The sequence below is a fragment of the Trichomonascus vanleenenianus genome (assembly GCF_965637985.1).
Source record: "Trichomonascus vanleenenianus strain CLIB 3782 genome assembly, contig: TRVA0_098S, whole genome shotgun sequence".
In the NCBI taxonomy this organism is placed as follows: Eukaryota; Fungi; Ascomycota; class Dipodascomycetes; order Dipodascales; family Trichomonascaceae; genus Blastobotrys; species Blastobotrys vanleenenianus.
This window is the reverse complement of record NW_027481790.1, coordinates 610-12,939: the sequence shown is the minus strand read 5'-3', so window position 1 is coordinate 12,939 and position 12,330 is coordinate 610. Positions and strand designations below refer to the sequence as shown.

Here is a 12,330-nt window from a genome sequence, read left to right as displayed (position 1 = left end):
GACGATTAACGAATCTGTTTTGGCGATCGGCATACATTTCCATGTGCTTTTCTGCAAGAAATAAGGTATTGGTGCTCTTGGATTGGTTTAAAGTTACGATCTTTGGACGAGATGTTTGCCGAGAGTCATAAAAATAACTGCTATATGAAACGACAGAATGAGTAGTGATTATTCACACTAAAATGAAAGAAAGCATTAAGCCGGCAAAACGATAGCCGAGATAAATGGCTGTTGTGTCTCTTTAGACAGTATTTTTTTTTGAATTTAAGATATAGCCTCGCAATATATTTTCAAAATGTGGTTGAAAGGTGCTCTGTTTAGTTTTAAAAGCTGAAGAGAATCAGCTGACCGTGACTTTATGCACATTTTGAGAACATGATGACGAATATAACAATCGCTCCAAAGCTTGTGTCCTGATAAGATAGATATTATATGTCGTGGAATATTTACAAATGGCCACATTTGCAAAATAATTGGCAATGACAAATAATCTATCAGTAAACTTTCATTCATTCTACCGTACTGCTACGGGGCACTCTTTCTATCTCTAAAATATAATCAAGCCTAACTTGATCCCCGGAAAACACAATCAACTCGTCATTCATGATATGGGACTCACCAGCTTTTGCCCAATAAGAATCATAACCTTTGGGGGGCGGCTTGGAAACTGGTCCTGGTGGCGTAAAAGGGTTCCCCATAGCTACAGACGCCAAGAACATGTAAACGGAGTCCTTATTCCTCGTATTTCCTGTCCACATGCCCCCATCGCAGTAATTGAGGGACTTTGTTGACTGGTTGGCGAAATACAGCCCGTCCCCAAACATTGCGCCCGCTTTTTGTCCTGGCGAGAGCTTCGGTAGCAATAAACCCTTACTCATGATAGAAAGGAGATTCTGGGTTCGGGTTCCGTGCCACAACTCCATGACATTCCCGATTGCTTGTTCGCACCTGTCAAATCCTTCTTGTTGGGATTCAAGCTTAATCTTATAGATATTGGCTACCTTTGTATTGGTGTTAAAGTAGCCATGGACACTGTTTTTCGAGTTCTCATACATGTCGCAGATACGGCTAAACGTCTCTTTATTGGTAAGTTCTTCGATCTCCACGTTGAAGGTGGTCGTCTTCTCTGCAGGGTTCTCGGCCTTAGCAAGCTTGGCTTTCTTCAAGTCGTCAATAAGGTTAAGGGTGTCTAATAAAGCGTCGCATGTAGATTTTTGCTGGTCAACAGCCATCTGTGAAAACAGGAGGTTTTCGATTTCTCTGGCATTGGCGACTCTGTTCGGAACAATGACAAAGTACTGCTCATTAAGGTCGATTAGCTCCTCAGTGGCGGTTTTTAGTGCATCCGAGGCGACAGTAGTGGATTTAATCTCTCCTTCAGAAGTCCTCTTCCTGCTCCTTCGTTCCTGCAATCCCAGGTCTGCATCCGGCTCTTTCTCTCTTAGCTCCAAGAAGTTCGGCAGGAGCTTCTCAATGCTGTCTAGGAGCGTCATAGCCTGCTCAACCCCGACTCTCTGCACGACTCCGAGCGGAGTCTTGAACAGACCGTCGACGGAATCAAACACAATGGAGGTTGCGTTGGTGATTTTATGCACATTCTTAGAAGAAATTGTCTTCACAAGCTCCTTCGATTTCTCGTCGTTGTATTTGATTTCCTCCAGGGCGGTCTCAATGACGTTTTCCTTCACCTCAATGTTCGCAGACTCGAAGGTAGCATCAATCATGGCATCCTTGTAGCCCTTCTTTCTTTTTGCCCTAAGGAGCTGCTCCAGCTTCTTGATCCCTCCGTAATAGCGATGTGATATCCCGGTGGTACCAACTCTGCCATACTTCACTAGTACGGTTTGCTCGTCATCGCAGAGCTCTACGTAGTAGAACTTATTGTTGTTACCGTTCGTACTGAACTGGATCAGCATCTGACTATTTTCGGGCATTTCGGAATCGCTTGTATTTGCACTTATTGAGGGAAAAATAATAGGCCCCAAGCTCGAGAAATGGGGCCCTTTTATATACTTTTGAGCCTGAACTAGCCTACCCCTGAGGGTCCGACCTGCGAGATATCGCTGCCACATTGCATGGCCTCCATCATACAAGAGATATCTAAGCTGTAATAACCTCTTCCCGCGGCAATGCCGCAAAATCACGCCAACGTAGCAATTGAGACATCGTGCCTCATTTTATCTTTCTAACTTCTCAAAAGCCTAAAAAGCTAAACCAAATGCTTTCTATACTTAATTTTCAACTCTTTTTTTTCACGTTTCCTTGGAACGCGTCGACTACACACGCGACTTTAGTTGACGCGTTGTCTATGTTTCTGTTGGTGCACAACCCGCTTTTATAGACCCCGTGACCTTACCTCGTGACCTGCTCAGGCGCCCCGTGGATGTCAACCTAGCGGTGTCTCGGATCATACAGATCTTTTCACACGGCACGCTCAACAAATCCGTATCTTTTTTTTGGAAAAAAAATCTCTCCATATCGTGATTGGTCTGCGAGTATTTTCAACGAGGGTAATTGTTGACAATCCATAGCGATCTCATTATGTGAGACTTGTGCCGATCCCTAAATGAAAATCTCTTCTCCCAGCCGTCCTCGCGTGAGCGAAATTAATGTGGTCAAGAGCTTTTTGCCCAAAAAACTAAACTTGAGTTTAAGGGTGTAAACTCTTGTAGCTTGTTGGTATATCTGGGCGTATGTTCTATGGTACCGTTCTTGCCTCAATGTAAATAAGTCTCCTGGTTGGCGGATAAGCAGCTTACCGCAAGCATTAAAAACTTCTTATACTTTGGGTATGGTGTACTTTGGCCAAACCGCTGTATTGGTTAACATTTAATAAATTCTCGCAATTGGAATATTTGGGACTTTAATCTAAGGAGAACTGGTATTTCCCTGACACTCAGAGTTACTCCCAGGTAGGCTCTTCGATTTGCAGAATCGGCCGGGCTTGATTCGCCTTCCCATTCCACGGCAAAGAACTCCGGGGTATGGCTGGCCGAGGATCATTCGCGTCTAGTGGATCCAGGATGTGGTCCACCAGCTTTAATAGTCCCGATAGTTAAGATCCTCGTCAAAAAACCAAAAGCTACATCCTTCACATTTTTTGACACTGGTTACCGGTTATCTTTCTAACCAATCCGCTCGGGTGGTAAGCATCATATTGCTTCGGCCACCATGCTCGTAATATCGCCCTCAGTCAGTAGCAGGCCCTCTTTGAATTCCCAATTTCCACCGCCGCTGATCCCAGACTCAAGTCGTGTTCTAACATCTTGTCTCTCTCCTGACTTTCATCGATTCCACGCCAAGCTCATTACCTTGTATCGCTACAGGGGCCTTACTGGACATCTTACCCAGCCAGAGCCCATGGTTTGCCGTTTCGCTCTTGTTAGCATCTGCAGGATAGGAGATTCGATCCGATTGTTCGCTCATTGTATCCTTTCATGGTGATATCGTACACCACTACTTGAGTAGCCCAGTTTTCCTAACTCGACGGTACAACTGCCGCTGTCGCCGTCGCAATTTCCTTACGGCCCCAAAGCATTAACTTGCGTAAGTCTTCTTCTTTCTCTTAGACCCCTACCCCTTACTGGTTGCAGGGTCCAAACAGTTTACTTCTGGATTAGGCATCCGACCGCCAAAGAGGAACAACTATTGATGATTCCTAAAACTCCTTTACGGATAGTCGCATGCTTATAATAATCAACCTAACTAATATATCTCCCGATCCAATCTATCTAAGTTGCCCGAAAGTCTGCTAACTTGTCGCGCCTCATCTCATCCCACTTCCGAGACCCATATATTGGTGACAGTCCAATTTATGCACTTTCATTTGCTTCGTCTCGTTTCAGAGTCTATCCGATGATTGACCGCCGATCTTAGTGGTCATCCGCGTACGGCTGCATTCATTCCAAGCTACTGTATCGCCGATACGATTTGTTACGCTTTGTTCTGGCCAATATGGTATGGTGGGGATTGAACCATCGCCTTTTCGTACACATCCATGGTTCCTATGTGGCTATTTTCTTCACTGGCGAGCAAAGCCAGAAGCGATATTAAATAGCAAATTCAATCACTAGACGGAGTTGCGGTATGCTAAAGGACTACGCACCATATTGGGTTGAAATGGGTTAGGTTTTGCGTGTCTGGGAGGGCTGCAATTAGACGCCGTTCCCTGCATCACAAATGAAGATAAACGTCCCACTCCCTACGAACTACACTGACGAGAGCGTATTTCGGCGATTACTGTTTATTAAGCTGTAGGAATTTAGCGTATATGATCTAATCTCGACCTATGATTGAAATTAAAAGGGTATATGAGCCTGAGACTGAATCGGACGGTACTCGCGTGCTTGTCGAACGTCTTTGGCCCCGTGGAGTGAAGAAGGAATCGCTGCATTATGATTACTGGTTGAAAGAGGTTGCCCCAAGCACAGAATTACGTAAATGGTTCAGCCATGACGTTTCAAAGTGGGACGAATTCCAAGAGGAGTATTGCAGCGAATTGGATGCCAATCCAGAATCTTACGAACCCATACTCGATTCGGCAAGGAAAGGTAATGTGACTCTCCTCTATAGCTCCCGCGATACTGAGCATAACAATGCCGTGTGCTTGAAGGGCTATTTGAAAGGTAAACTTGATTAGCACATGGTATCTACCGGTTGTACTAGCACTAAAAGCCGCTTGCTTTACCTGGGAAAACGTCAATAATCTTTTTCTAAAGGCTTCCTCTAAAGTTAAACTTTGATATTTTCTAATGCACATCAAACAACAATAATAATAATCTATCAGTGTCTTTTTTGAAACCAGAAGTCTTCACTTGACACATCATCTTTCGTATAATGACAAAATCACTTTTGTACCAATTGCTTCTTGTAGTTGTACCAGTACTGCTTTTTCGCCGTGAGGACAGGATATCGCCCAAAGGTCCAGGAAGCAGTCCTCCTTAAAAATCGGAAGCCCTTCAATTATAAGATTGACTCTGTTCTCAGGTTGGACCACGAACTTATTTGAGGAATTTAGACTACTCTTTCGAGTTGTTTTTTCATGCCAACGAGAGCCAGCTGGTCAAATGCGTCACTTACCTCCTGGAGGAGGAACTATGAGCCTCATAGAAGGAACTGGAGTAGAATATGATATAATGGTCCTATGCTTGATAGGCTTAAGTACATTTTCGATGTTGGAGAATGGTCCGGATCACGCCGATAATGCATCAAAATATCCTGTTCTGCCGCCGTTGGTACCGTTTTTCAGATGTGCGCCCCCCTGCAGAAGGCATTAGTAAGTCGTACTTCATAACTGAGCTTAGCTATAGCAGAGGCATGCTCAGAGGAAGGATCCGCCTATTCGACTCATCTGTACCAATTCTGCTCGGCTTTTCACGGCCATATGCTACGTGCAGGAGAAACAGTAGCCGTCTGTCAACCATATGCCCAATAACTAGACCTCCTGTGAGCCCTGGCATTCACCCCCATTCGAGATAGAAAGGGATGTTGTGGCCCCGTTCTAGCTCCCTATTTCTGCAGTAAAGTGCATGATAACAAGCTTGTCCCCGTTGTCAAAGGCGGTGTGATTGCGCATAGCCCATCAATGACAGGCCTTGGAGGATGCTAGTAGTACCCTCGGCGTTAACCCTTAGGTTTCCGCCGTGTAAGTACATTTCTGGCATCGTCAATGGATACTACTGCCTTCTTTTCCTCAATATCTGCTCAGTCTTAAGGTACAGAGGGCGGCGGGAGAAAGAAGAGTAACACAGAGATAGGTAATACTCGACACTCTGGCCATCTGTCACGTGCATCTCTCGAGGACCATTTGAGGGCCCTTGAACCAGTTCGAGGATCGCGATTGCACGAAAGCGTCCATTATTTATTGCTAAGCTGAACTGGTCCAGAATATCCAAGAACCAGGGTCCCTACCCCTGAAACTGTTGGGTGTTGGCATGTCTCATGCACAACAGGAGGAGGTGAAAAAGGAGGAATAAATTTTTATAGGTAACATGATACACACACACTACCGGTATTCAACATATTTTAGATTTCTGGTGTATTTGATTGTATTATCATTATTCCAACAGATTAAGAGTCACAGCTTTATGAAGAACTATGCGAGGTGCTACTCCAGTTCCTACTCAGGATTTGCATGCTAAGGTTGAGAGCTTCTATGTGCGAAACCTCTCTGAGGTAGAAGGTATTGAAAGTTACCCTGAATACCTTCGAAACGCCTTGAGACGGGCTGAAATCTCAGAGCTTATCGTTGATCATCAGGTAACCAACGATGAGTATAACAAAGTCGATAAGGCGCTCTCATTGAAAATTCTGGAAGATCTCGAGAACTTTAACACAGCCAAAGATGAGAACTGTAGTGAGATTGAAATCGACGGAGAAAAACGTGTAATCGTCATGATTATGGGCAAACCATGTGTCTGGGATAAAGATTTCGAGTTGAGAGAGTTGACGACTGCTGAGAAGGCACAACTCAGTTTGACGACTACGACAAGCAACCGGAATACCATCTTTGGGGTCATGATAGAACTAAATGACAAATTCAAAGGTCTCCCCTTCTACGAAGAGTTCTTTAGAAGCACGGGACGTAAACAATTTGACACCTGGAAGGACATTGAAGACTTTTTCAGAGAATACTACCTCTCCGTTATTCTCTCCAGGGAACCGGATTTCATCAAAAAAGTAGAGGAGGCTATTCCAAACAGCTACCGTGAACGGTTTCGTTATAGCAACTTTACTGATATCTACTCTCTAATCCGCGAAGTGGAACGTGTCGCGATCGAATATGTTAAAGAGGCTATTGATATTATGTATCAAGTCATCAATGACCCCAGACCGAAGAAACTTACTGAAGAGAAGTTGTTTGAGAAGGTGAGAACTCTCTGTGATTTATTGAAACGTCTCGAGTATATGTCCACGAAGCATCCGAACTTGCTACTGGATGTTTGCTCCTATCTATTCTACAAAGAAATGGTCGAACGTTTACCAGGCGAGACTCTAGAACAAGTGCATGGTTCTCTGGACAGATTGGTCAAAGGCACTTTCTGCGATCCTGATGCGATGAGCAGAGAACTATTCTGGGACCTCCGGAGGGCCTTCGAGAATACTAGATATCCCAAGGATCAATGGACAGTCAACGCAAAAGACGATCAGATACCAAAATTAAGTCTTGAACATCGGCTAGGGCCCAATTCCACCAAAAGGGCTGACTTCATTAAACAGTCATCAATGAGCGAAGCTGAGATCTTGGAAATTCGAAGGAAATACCTTCGTAAGGAATACAGCCAAGAAGAGATGGCTAAGCTCCATGAGGACGGACTGTTTAAAACAAGGGGTATTCTGAACAAGTTTAATCCAGATCTTGTCAAACTGCGGAGAGAGCTACGGGAGAAGAACCAGAAACATCAACTCTCAGATAGCGATGATACCGGGAACGACGCAAAAAGAGTTAAAAGCGAGGACTGCTCCATCAATTGACTCGAGATGGCCACCTGGCTGAAGAGGGAATACTTAAGCGAGAAGCTGATATGAATGATATCCAAAAGCGATTACTCAATATCACGGAAGATGATATCCTTATGAAGGTTCATATACCTTTGTACAGGGAAAATGGCCGTGTTGCTGGATGGATACACCAATACAAAATTCACACTATTGAGGAAATGGTTAACACGCCAAGTCAAGAATGCTTTTTTTCGATACTGGCTCCAGTCACGATTTATGTGGCGACCCATCTTGGTGGTTTGGATGCCCTCTTGAAGCTCCTGAGAAATAGGTCTTGGTCACTTTATTCCGGGGTGAATTGCACCGGACAAGACTAAAGGGCACGATTAAACTCGGGAAAGTCGGAGATAAGACGCTTCTCTTAGATGAAATATGGTTCTTTGAACCGATTAAAGGCGTTTTTCTCTCAGGCAACAGGTTAAGAAGGAGCAAGTTTTTGGATTTTGAAGCCAAAGGAGATAAAGCCTACTTCTCACTTCAGTACTCTGAGCTGGAAATCGCTAACAGGGCGCCTAAAGTGTACTTCCATAACGAGTTGACGAGAGAACTTTGTTCGAGTATGTTAACTTCTATCAATAGACACTGGTGAATCCTGATGGCTCAATGCCTGTCCCAACATATGTTCTATCAACAAGATTACTTGTGCTTCTGCATAGAAGTGGGTGGAAGATATATACATTGCTACCCATATCAACCATGCAGATATTATCAAATCCTTGCGGCAAGGTACCACGTATTATGGTTAACCGAAGGATAAACCAATTTCAGGACTCAACCCACACAATTTCAGTGGTGCTGATTGTGATCGGGCAAAGATTACTAATGCAACATTCAGGTCTTCTATTCGGGACGCTGCATACCCTGGATGCCGTCTCCATGCTGATGCCGATGGCCCTATTTCGGTGAGCCGTGATGGGCACAAGTATATTTTTGTAGCGGTGGATGAATACAGCCATTATATTTGGACTTTACCTACAGACGAAGGACGAAGCCTCCCAACGTTTGCCTACTTATGGGCACTTGTTGAACGAATATTTAAAGCCAAAGTTAAGAGATTAAATTCGGACAACGGTGAGCCCATTGCCCTTACTAAATGCCTTCAGAAAGATTGTCATTAATGAATTATAATAGACTGCACCAGTCGCGAGTATCAACTAGGCAACCAGAATGACTAGGACGGGCACGTGTCAGTCCGTCGATTATTGATCGGTCGAGCTCACAGGATATCTGAAACTCAGCCTCAGACTCATGGGAGTGACGTCTTAAGTCAGAAACACCATCTTTTGTTGAAACACCATCTTTTGTTGAAACACCATCTTTTGTTGATGGCGAGGGTGTATTTGTACTTGACACAGGAAAAAATATGTTAAAAGCCTTCTTTTTTTTCATGCATCTGAGATTAGCTACACTGTAACTAAACGATCCCTTTTTGATCGGTTTTTTCTATTTCAAGCTGATGAAATGGAAGCTTTGAGCGGCAAAGTGAATTCATCCGCCTGCTAGCTCTCCAGCGGAACAACCTCCGACAACTCGCATCGGCAAATCAGTGTTTCCCTGTTACGTACTTCTTTGGGAATAGGCAACCCAAGCATATATCCCGGCAAGCTTAATGATACTGTACCGGTATTCAGCGGGTTCCAAAGGCCAATAGCATCGAACTGGATGTGTGACCCCAGAAAAAAGTATAAAATAAAAATAGTCATTAGGGTATCAGTAGGAGAGATTATGCATTATGGCGGAATATGGAATCAGCAAACTTCTTTGCTTTCGCGGGTCCCCATTCGGGAAAAAGAAATTTAGGCTCCGGGCATGGCTAAGACTTTATTTCATAATAAAACCCTTAATGCATGCGGGTCTTAGCTGGCCCCTTCACATGGTTCCGTTCATAAGGAGCGAGGCTAGTGGTCCACAATCATCTTCCAATTTGGGAGATGCACTTACAACTGGACACAGAAAAAATGGGTTGAAACGGTTTCTTTTCCAGCATCTAGGCACTAAGTAATGGAACAAGCGATATCCGGACGTTGTTTTTTATTGGCTTATGTATTTATTTCAGCAGGCCTGGTGAAGCGGTTGAAAAAAACTTTGATTTTCACATACAAAAAATACCCAACGGTGGCATATGCAAGTGTATGTCGATCTCCCGTCATGTCAGACGCATGGTTCGGATAGTGCAGACCGTTTTTTTTTTGGGCTACCGGCGAGGCTGTGCATAGCATTTACGGTACGCGGGTGCATTTTTTATTAACTAATTACACCTCATTATTAGGCTCCGGTATATAAAATAAAACTTCCAAATAGCTCGCTAGTGTGAATTACTGTGTATGGCATACATTAGCGGAATAAACGGTACTATGGTGCGGGGAAGAAACCGCCGTTTACCGCCGGAGAGAAATGGCGTATGAGTGAATATATTTCTCTTTAATGGTAGCAAGACCCAGCGGCGGGTATCAGCGGCAATCAACTACAGTTGGCCACATGCTTTCCTCCATCATCGTGGCATTTGGCATGCCTGTGGTAATCGACCAATTACGAGCGGGGCACATGATAAGCTAGGGAATAAAAACCTCTGGAGGGTGTGTCCTCTTCCCCATTATTTTCCGTTGGCGATCTGATGCATCACGATTAATATGGGCTCAATCGAAGCTGCTCTGTGGAATGATGCTGTGACAGATGCTATTACAAGCGTAACTGATGACGTAGTACCAGCTGGTAGGCTGCATGACTCCATTCTGGCGTTGCTAACAAACTATTCTCTGCCGTTTATTTTTGCTGTACTGGCGCTCATTCTTGGCTCACGCAACCCTGCCGAAGTCCATAGGAGAGGAGTATGGGTCCCCTTTAGCCAACTGCCTTGCATCTACAGTTCTGTAAAGAGCGGCCAGCTTAGTTTGCTTAATGCTATGAAGCAACAAGTTTGGCAGCTTGTTGCCGCCGCGACTGACAGTTGGAGCTGTCACCATAAGGATGCGGATTATGAATACAGTGGTAACAAGTTCAACCTCCTAGACCTTTCTCGTCACTCATTACCCTATGGCTTGGGATACATAGATGTGGCCAGCCCCGAGAGCCTTGCTAGGCGAGTCGACGTAATGGGGGATCTTCGTGTCATATCCGCGAACCGTGGAAGAGTAGAGGAATTGGTTCTTAGTGACAAGACAAAGCAGTCTCTAAGGGTCGACGCAACTCTATGGACGTCGAGTCTGCATAATAATCGGTCATTTGCCCAGATCTACGAATCGCGGCGGCGTTACGCCAGACGAACGAGTCGACAGTACAACTTTACGGTTCAAGTGCACCCGATCGCTTCCTACCGGCTGGTATTATCCTGGCGAGAGTCTATCTTCAAAGCCAGTGTAATTATTGGCCTGTGGGTTGCGGCAATGACCTGTGGAATGGGCAAAAGATCCGCATGGGGAGGGTATGCTTTTGCTTTTTGTACATTCTCTGGATGGATTTTGCGAAGCACCATGGTGTCAACCGACGAAACGAAAGAAAACGTATTTAGTGCGTTACCAGAAGTTGGAAAGCACATACTCCGCGATTGGATGTTAGCAGAGGTCGGTTGCGGGGTGCTTGTTATCAAAGTGACCAGGAGTTCAATAGCCGGTGATGAACCTGCGACCGAACAGACCGCTGACTTGCTAGTTCAATGGCGGAAACCGGGTTCTCCACCACATTACCCATGGTTTGGGGCGTTTTGTGGCCCACTACTACCATCCCTGTCGGTTCACCGGTACCTCTATTCAATTATAATGGTCTTAAGCGGCACACTTTCGCCAGCAATCAGGGCCAACGTTGAGAGCAACTCGAAGCTATTTGTTAGCCTTAGCGGGATATGGTTGGGGCACCTGATCCTGAACCACGTTACGATTGGTTCTACGTTGCGAATTGTACTACTAGTTGCTGTTACGGTCGTGGCTCTTTGTATACGGTCGCTGTTGGGCATATTAGTGCGTCGCACCATGACCTTCGGTTACCTTTCTCATGCTGATTTTGAACAGCTTGCTGAAGTGCTGCTCTTTTGCGGTTGTTGGGCGCTGCCCTTTGGCATCTTCCGTGCCTGTTCGTGATGTTTAGGCCATTGTCTTTTTATTTATTTATTTTTTTGTAACAGTTGTATACTTATAGGGGATATTTTGTATAAAGCTTTTCATCAATATACCGTTGTACCGTATCATCCACCAAGATTTCAGAGCGGAAAGCTGCACAGGGCTAAGAACCTCACAAAATTACCCCTGAGCCTAACCAAGCTCCGGCCCACCTTCTACACCAGGTGGCTTCCATCTGCAGAACAAGCAGCGCCCATAGCCGAATGGGTGATGGAGAGTGGACAGAGTAAGATAGTAACGAGCAGCGTGCATAAGGTTACCTCCGTCCCACATTCTTGTGTAAGCAGACGTTGTCCACCGAACGTGCCTTCGTGCGGCGAGTGGGGCTAAATTATAAACTTCTCTTTTACTATGATGTCGCTTGTCCAGTGACCCCTCTTACTATATGGATTTTAGACAATCTTTGATACAGTTTACAGTAACGTGGTTCACCATCGACCGACGCACTTTTCGAACCTCACCACTACAAACCGCGAAAAGCCCACCTTAAATTGCCTAAACCAATTACAGTAGAGCTAACTCGTATCACTATCTAACTCTTTAGCTTTTGGACATGCCCTTGCATTATGGCCAGTCTTGCGACAAATGCCCGTCGGACGCCGCTTGTGACGATCTCTCGTTAGCTTCCTCGACGAGTCCTTTCCTTCTCAATCACCCTTTTCGGCTATCAATTCCCTTTTCCTGGGATCCGTTAAATAACCTCTCTATCCTGTAATCA

At 44.9% G+C, this 12,330-nt stretch overlaps 4 protein-coding genes across 4 annotated transcripts; 3 read left to right on the top strand and 1 right to left on the bottom strand.

Moving 5' to 3' along the window:
* Positions 1-509: 509 nt before the first annotated feature.
* On the bottom strand, positions 510-1,934 carry TRVA0_098S00166 (uncharacterized protein; the record flags this gene model as incomplete). The annotated part of the gene is made up of 1 exon (XM_076687948.1): positions 510-1,934. The coding sequence occupies one exon, from the start codon at positions 1,932-1,934 to the stop codon at positions 510-512; it is 1,425 nt and encodes a 474-aa protein (XP_076537822.1).
* A 2,354-nt stretch (positions 1,935-4,288) lies between these two features.
* Positions 4,289-4,639, top strand: TRVA0_098S00144 (DUF488 domain-containing protein; the record flags this gene model as incomplete). The annotated part of the gene is made up of 1 exon (XM_076687947.1): positions 4,289-4,639. One exon carries the CDS (start codon positions 4,289-4,291, stop codon positions 4,637-4,639), a length of 351 nt encoding a protein of 116 aa, XP_076537821.1.
* Positions 4,640-6,096: 1,457 nt separating this feature from the next.
* On the top strand, positions 6,097-7,473 carry TRVA0_098S00122 (uncharacterized protein; the record flags this gene model as incomplete). The annotated part of the gene is made up of 1 exon (XM_076687946.1): positions 6,097-7,473. The coding sequence occupies one exon, from the start codon at positions 6,097-6,099 to the stop codon at positions 7,471-7,473; it is 1,377 nt and encodes a 458-aa protein (XP_076537820.1).
* A 2,657-nt stretch (positions 7,474-10,130) lies between these two features.
* TRVA0_098S00100 (uncharacterized protein) lies at positions 10,131-11,573 on the top strand (the record flags this gene model as incomplete). The annotated part of the gene is made up of 1 exon (XM_076687945.1): positions 10,131-11,573. One exon carries the CDS (start codon positions 10,131-10,133, stop codon positions 11,571-11,573), a length of 1,443 nt encoding a protein of 480 aa, XP_076537819.1.
* Between the last annotated feature and the right edge of the window lie 757 nt (positions 11,574-12,330).